We start from the raw sequence: 7,564 nt of genomic DNA, 5'->3' as shown, positions 1-7,564 counted from the left end.
ATCTGCAGATTATTAGCACCTGTGTTCCATCCCCATCAGAGGAGCTTTGCCTATGGTGACATCCAGGAACAGCATAAACAGTAGAGCTGGGGACCTGGAGAAGCAGCCAGGACTCAGAACAGCCTTCCGGGGGCAGCAGCACTCTGGGGTTGGCAGCCTGTAAGTGGCCAGCCGTGTGCAGACTCTCTGCCAGACTTGCTGGGAACCAGACCAGAAGTCTCACCTACTTGAGTCTAGATGCCTGCAAAGTGCTTCTTCCCTCTTTCTAAACAGCTTTGTTGAGGTCTGTGTGCAGCTCGTGCTGAAGGCAGCTAGATCAGTTACTATATCAACAGGATAGCACAGCCACCACCACAGTCCAGTCTTGGATCGTTCATACCAAGTCCCCACCTGCCCATTTTAGTCGCTCCTGCGTCTTTCCCTGGCACTAAGCAATTATAGATGTCCTCCATCTCTCTAGTTTTCCCTTTTTAGAAAGTTTGTTTAACAGGGCTCTGACAACGTGCAGGTTCTTCTCTGGCCACTTACACTCACCACATGTGGGTCTGTGTGTCCTCCCTTTTTATTGTCAAACAGTATTCCATTGAAAGGACATACCAAGATATATTTATTTAACAGTTGATGAATCCGTTTGTTTCTATACTCCTGTCATTATGTATAGTGCTGTTATGAATGATCACATAAAAGTTTTTGAGCGGCCATATGGTTTTCTTTCACTGGAGTAGACATTTAAGGAGTAGACTCACTTGATAGTGGTATAATTAATATTAAGTATTCAAGATGCCACTTAACTATTGGGGACATGAAATCACTTTAAACATTTAGCTTCATGGTCAAGAGTATAAATTTTTCCAGCTGGACTGGAGAGATGGCTCAGAAGTTAAGAACACAGGCTGTTCTTCCAGAGGTCCTGAGTTCAATTCCCAGCACCCATATGGTGGCTCACAACCATCTGTAATGAGATCTGGCTCCCTCTTCTGGCCTGCAGGGATACATGCAAACAGAACACTGTATACATAATAAATAAATAAATCTTTAAGCCAGGCCGTGGTGGCGCATGCCTTTAATCCCAGCACTCGGGAGGCAGAGCCAGGCGGTTCTATTTGAGTTCGAGGCCAGCCTGGTCTCCAAAGCAAGTTCCAGGAAAGGCACAAAGCTACACAGAGAAACCCTGTCTCAAAAAACAAAAACAAACAAACAAATAAATAAATAAAAATAAATTCTTCCAGCTGTACTTCTGCCTATGAAAGTCATGTGATCTTGGACAAATAACTTTGCCTGAGTATCATCTGTGACAGTGCATCTGTGGAGCTGGTGAACTCTGCTGGCTCCTATAAAGCTACAAAATCTTGGGGCTTGGTTGAAATATAGTCTAGCTATGGAGCCCATGCCAGCCTTGAAGTTATGATCCTCTTGCCTTAGCATTCCAAGTGCTGGGATTACAAATCTGTGCCACCACATCCAGTTACAGCCTTTCTTTCTTTCTTTCTTTCTTTCTTTCTTTCTTTCTTTCTTTCTTTTCTTTCTTTCTTTCTTTCTTTCTTTCTTTCTTTCTTTCTTCCTTCTTCTTCCTTCCTTCCTTCCTTCCTTCCTTCCTTCCTTCTTTCTTTTTCCTTTCCTAATAGCCAGCTGAGCAGTGGCCCCGTGGGAAGAGCCTCTCCTATAGACTTGCAGGTTATCACGGATAACCTTGGAACAACAGGATGGCTTTAGGCAAACTGCTCTGTTATGATGGAGATGACCCTCCAGCACAGCAGGCCACAAGAGCTTTGGAGAGGAACTGGGCTCCTATCATGAGTAGGAGACTGGGGAACTTTAAGAAGTCTCTGGGGAACTCCTTTGATGGTGGACAGCAAAGTCTCTAGAGTGAGGGTACCTGAATCAAACCCTGCTCCAGACACTTAGAAAGCTGTGGTTTGGATTCGGAATTCTCAGAATAGGAGGACTACGGTTCTCGGTCCCCAGCCCCTAGAAAAACTGAGATGGGAGCCTGTTCAAACCTCATCTGATGCAGGGTTGGATGAGAGTTAGCTCTGTAAACTGCATGCAAGATCTGTAGAGCTCAGGGCTCCTGGAGCCCTCTTCAGATCCCACAGGGGCACTGAACGTTGTCAGGCCGCTGACTTGGCAAAGCTCTGTGTCATATGGGAAATTGCAAGGTTTCCACACTGACCATTCTCGGGAGAAGCCAGAACTCTGCTCCCACTGCCCTTTGATCTGCAAGAAATGCCAGGCTGGATTCCCTGGCAGGGAGAGCTATCATTGCATCTGTGTCTCAGTCCCTCACAACCACAAGCCGGGTGGTACCAGGCTTCTTCAAGTACCTAAGGAGTTAAACAAGGCCACCAGTTCCAGCCCAGCCTCCATCAGGGGACCATGACATGCTTCCAAGCCTTCCCTTCTTCAACTGGGTTATGTGCTGGTCTCTAAATCTAAAGGGGTGAGAGGCTGCTCTTCCAAAAGCCAGGTTCTCCTAAGTGCACCGCACAAAGGCTGAGTCCGGACAGGAACCTGCCCAAGTGGGTTTGAGTTCTGGCTTTGGGAACTGCCTGCACTTCCTGCGCCTGCCCTCTGCCGCTGCTGTGCTTTCCAACACACAAGTTCCTGCGAAGAGGAAGGTTTCTTCCGTCTCTTATTTTCTAAGTACCCAGAAGCATGGAAAGAACGTTTTTTTCTCGTCTGTCCATTAGACTTTACAACATCCCTGGGAAGTAAGTGGGTCTAGTTTATCCTTTTCAGATGAGGAAACTGAGGCACGAAGAAGTGAAGAAGCGAGAAGTATTGCCCATGGTCACCCAACAGAGGCGCGACTCACCCCCCAGGCAGTCAGACTTTAACCCTCACTCCACTTTAACTCATCAATTTCTGAGTCCTGGTGGGGGAAAACTGAGGCATAGAGAACAGAAGGAAAGGTCACTTGCCCACATGCCTCTGCCCCTCAGGGATGGGGACCACTTGTAACTCGGCTGAACCAAGCGCGCGAGCGACTCTGTTCCGTTATATTAGGAGACACCAGGGCGCCAAGGTGTCCCTGCCAGTGACCGTGCTTCCAATGGACCTAGTGGACATCTGGACTGAGCCGGGCGCGCCAGGACCTCGGCGCGGAAGCCCGGTGCTCTTTGGAACACTGTCCTTTCTGGCAGTGTGGTGTCACTGTGCAGCCAAAGCCCCTCTGCCCTCATTGGGAAGCCGCGTCCAGCTCAGACACCCTGTGTGCCCTGACTGAGGCGATCGCCCTGGCTCCTAGAAACCGGGGGGCCCGGGAGGACCCAGGGCAGTATAGCCAGCGCGCAGCACCAAGCAAGCACTCCCTTTTATGTCCAGGAATGAGGCGCCGAGGCGCCCGGGCGCGCAACCGGCGGCGGTGGCTTACCTGTCGCTGCGCGCGTCTGCAGGACAGCGGAGAGCAGCGCAGAGGAGAGGATGGAGAGCAGCCACCGCGGGCGCTGGCCCTGCGCGGTCCTCCTGAAAGAAACGGTGGCAGAGAAGGTGAGGAAGAGGCCAGGAGGCGAGGCCGGGGCACGGGGACGCGGGGCGCGGGTCCTACCTGGGTGCCATGGTGCAGCCGCCGGACCCCAGCTCGGCTTCTCCTGCGGAACAAAGGCGGCGCCCGGCGGCGACGGCAGGATCCCGGCTGCCGCCCGCGCCTGAGTCACCCGCGCACTGAAACCCGACTCCGCCGCGCCCTGAGCTCCCCCACGCGCGGTGCCCCACCTCGCTGCCGGTCCCAGCCGAGCCTCCCCACGCCCCCTTCTTCCCGCCACTCCAGGGCCTTATGTAACCCGCAAAGAAAGCCCGGAGTGCTGACACAGCGCCCCACAACCCCGGGCGGCTGGGATCGCTGGGGCTTCCTTACATGACAGACCAGGCTACTGAGTCTCGCGTCCCAAAGCCACACAGCTGAAGTCGCTCCCTGCTGCTGCGCCACACCCAGCACACCAGTCAGGATCCCGCTTGCATGCCCCCGAGTAGTGGCAGTGGGGATGGAAGTCATGCACAGAGCTAGGACTTTGAAGGCCACGTGTTGTGTGTCCCGTACATTTTGGAATCCCAAAATCTTGACCAAGGGGCGCAGCCCTCAGAAACCGGATCTAACCTCTTCCCTTCTGTTCTCAAGTTAGTGATGGGGGAACTGAGGTCCAGAGAAGGCGAGCAATTTACCAAGATATCCACCCAGTGAGCGACACAGGGCAGGAGACCCAATATATAGGAGGAAGGGCAAGGTCTCAACGTTGACCAGAGGACAGAGTCAGGTGTGTCACCCGCCTGCTGGGGAGAAGACAGACCACTTAGCCGACAAGCAGCACAGAGGCAGGAATTGGGAGCTGAGCTCTTGGACACACTATCTCCAGGGATCCTTGCAGTTGCTAGTGCGCTGCAGGAAAAGTAGGGGTGAGGACGCGTCCCTTCTCAGGAAGTGTCTAGATGTTCGTAAACTACACTGATTTCTCAGAGTGGCCAGCGCAGGACAGTGCTCACAGCATGTCTTTTTACCCTGCTGTTGCCACTGCGCTGATTATATCCTCAGATGGGAAGGACCAGGACAGACAGGACCATAGACTCTTAAGGGACTAAGGCACAAGGAGCCAAAGCGACCCCAGAGCCCGACGGGCTCTGTAGAACTAATGAGGAAAATAGAGCATCCTAAGGACACTGCCCACGTTAGGTGGCTTTGACATCCGTCCACACTGTCTATGGAAGTGAACTCTCTCTCTTCCCTATTGGAGCCTTCTGCGATGGACACAACTGTTGTTACAAATCACTAACCATGGAGAACTGGCCATCCAGATTGGGGTGGGGGGAGGCTGGAGGGATGGCTCAGAGGTTAAGAGCATGCGCTGCTCTTGAAGAGGACCAGGCACCTACACAGAGTAGCCCAAAATCGCCTGTAACTGTATCTCTTGCGGATTTAACACCCTCCTCTAGCCTCTGTGGGCACCCCTACACACATACGCACACACAAAGAGAGAGAAGGGAGAGAGAGAGGGGAGAGAGAGAAAGAGAGAGAGGAGAGAAAGAGAGAGAATTTTAAAATTCAGGTAAACCCAATGACATGAAGCCTACATTCTCCAGATCAAGTTTTAATTGGAATTGAATCCGTTAAGGCAATACTCTCCAGTTCATCACCATTTCCTGTTTCTCCCAACATCAAGACAAAGACTAGTCCCACTTAGTACCACACTTGAAGCCCATCTTTGCTAATGAGAGAGCAGAACTAGGTTTTGAGCTCACCAACCTGTTCCAAACAGGCAGACAAAAGATCTATGGAGAGAGAAGGCTGTGTTTAAAGGAAGATGGAGAAGAGCATATATTCAATACACAGGTAAATTTTAATTACACAGATAAGAGGCGTTACACAACCAGCCTGGCATGCGCCAGTTCTGTACTGCCCGCAGGATGAAGGCATACCTGCCTTTCAACTGATGGACTTGCCTGTGCTTCACTTATCGGTCCAAAGTGCACATGGATAATGCAGCAGATTCATTTGCAACTCTCTCAGCGAAGCCCTGCATACACATTTGTTGATTCTAAGTAGGCGCCTAATATCCAGCTCCCTGGAATTTGAAGGCCAAGGTCTCTGCAGATCTTCTCTCCCATGGTGACTGGAAATAGACTCTTGCCCATAGTGCTGATTTGTGTCTATTTCACCTGAGAAGCCAGACCATGGTCACAGACGAGAAGACTATTATTTTGAATTTTGGCCTGAAGGTGGGAGTTAGGCCTAAGATTGATGGGGGAACAGGGGATATCTCAGGCCTAGGAGCTGAATAGGAGGGACAGTCTCAGTTGTGGGTGTGGGGCAGATGGAGCAGGAAGCCAAGCAAGGCATTCCACCTCCTGCCAGACAGTGCTGTGAGGGCTTAAGTGATTTCCTTCCATTCAATGCGAAGTTGTAGAAATAGCCAAAAGGAAGCATCATGTCATTCTCAAGCTAGTCTAAATTGTTTACCACGGTTCAGGCCAATCTGCAAGGTTGGGACATGTGGGGACCAGGGATTTAATGTCCCAAATTCTCCAGAACTTGACTAAACGAGTAGGCTGTCAATTTTCCTATAATCCAGCCAAATGTTCCAGAAGGCTCTGCTTCCAAGGGCATTCTTCAGACTGTCTCCTGCAGCTGGAAGGGCACAGGAACCTGGGAGAAGCATCCCAGGCCTTGTTTGGAAAGAGGTTACCAAGAATCAGTGCACGCCATTCTGAACGGGACTTTCTTCAGCACTTGGGTACGATGTGTCTGTCTTTTGTATCTCACAGGAGAGACCAAAGCCTGTCCTGTGTATCTGATTAATGAGCAGAAAAAGCGGACTTCACTCGCCGGGGCTAGACGTGAACTTGTTAAGATAGTCAGAGGAGAGGGCCGCCTCTTGGATAATCAAGAGAAACCCATGCCCGTTGCACACAGCGGCTGCCGGGAGGAGCTTGTATTCCGGTGAGACCTTGCTTGTTTCTGTGCAAGGGAGGCTGAGGATACTTGCTGTGGGCAGCCACCCCACGATGGATGTGAAAATCTGACAAGCCGAGAGTTCAGGGGACAAGAGAAGTCAGGAGGGAAGGTGTGCCAAGGGTTCCTAAGCCCGCACCCAGGGCCCTGCCCAGGTGTCCTCCTTTGTCATTTATGTGCCCGGCGGCCATCATTCTCCGGACAGCCCCGGCATCCCTTTATCCCGTAACCTGAACGCTTTCTCTGGCCCTACAGCCTGTTCTGTCTACAAGCCCAACAGAATTAAATCCTCCCTTCCAGTTTTTCATCCAGTGGGATCTGGCTAACCTGTTTTCTTTTTTCTAGATGCTGTGTTCCAAGAAAGTAACTTCTTTACCTTGTTCTCACTCTTGCCTCCCTCCCTTCTCTCCTGGGAATACGCCTGGGGTCTGGCACGCAGCAGGTAAGCACCCTTCCCCTGAGTTACACCTCCAGCCCCATTTTGAGGATCTTCTTAAGGCATTTAGGAATGTAGCCTCACAGCACCGAGTCAGGCACAGCAAATGCCACTAATGGAAGGCTCTTCCTCCTTCCTGGCCTCATGGCCTCTTCTTTCACCCCTGCACCGTAGGGTGGCCCTTACTATACAGCAGAGGCACCAGAGACCTGCCTCAGATGCTGTTGTCTGAGAAGCCCAGGACCAGAGAAGGGAGTTTATCTCCCACACGTCCACACATCCCCGTGCCTTGGCCCAGTATCTGAGGTAGCTATCACTTTCTGCTCACAGGCTCCTGTCAGAGTGACGTCACCAACGTAGAGGAGGGACAAGCATTACAGAGGTGTGTTCCTACGCATTACATGGTATACTGAATATACGGAATACTGAAGAGTTCATGTAGCTGTAGGGCAAAACAGTAAAACACGTTCATATCTTTGCCGTGTGAAAGTACACTTTTTGAAACCTTCCCTGAGACCCCGCTTGCCAGATCATACTGCACTCACTGCCAAAGGCTGTGTTGATCTATTTCGGTTAAATCCACCGCATCTATCCCAGCAGCTGCTATGGATGCCACCATCTGGCCAAGCTCAGGACAAGCTGCTGTCGTAGGCCACAGTCTGGCTCTTGCAGGGGCCCAGCACACC

General features: G+C 51.4%; 1 protein-coding gene and 1 long non-coding RNA gene across 2 annotated transcripts in view; one reads left to right on the top strand and one right to left on the bottom strand.

The window, feature by feature from the left end:
* Col15a1 (collagen type XV alpha 1 chain) overlaps positions 1–3,675 on the bottom strand; it is a 110,692-nt gene extending 107,017 nt beyond the window's left edge. The window contains 2 exon segments of the mRNA XM_028882775.2: positions 3,374–3,465; positions 3,548–3,675. Coding sequence (XP_028738608.1) covers positions 3,374–3,465; positions 3,548–3,558 — 103 coding nt within the window. The 5' untranslated portion in view covers positions 3,559–3,675.
* Positions 3,676–5,354: 1,679 nt separating this feature from the next.
* LOC119087399 lies at positions 5,355–7,275 on the top strand. Its single transcript, XR_005090828.1, has 3 exons — positions 5,355–6,224; positions 6,788–6,884; positions 7,209–7,275. It is a non-coding gene; the product is annotated as an uncharacterized LOC119087399 (long non-coding RNA).
* The last annotated feature ends 289 nt before the right edge of the window (positions 7,276–7,564 follow it).

Source organism: Peromyscus leucopus, chromosome 2 (assembly GCF_004664715.2).
Source record: "Peromyscus leucopus breed LL Stock chromosome 2, UCI_PerLeu_2.1, whole genome shotgun sequence".
NCBI classification, from domain to species: Eukaryota; Metazoa; Chordata; class Mammalia; order Rodentia; family Cricetidae; genus Peromyscus; species Peromyscus leucopus.
The sequence above is the reverse complement of the archived record's forward strand: the minus strand, read 5'-3'. Positions and strand labels throughout refer to the sequence as shown.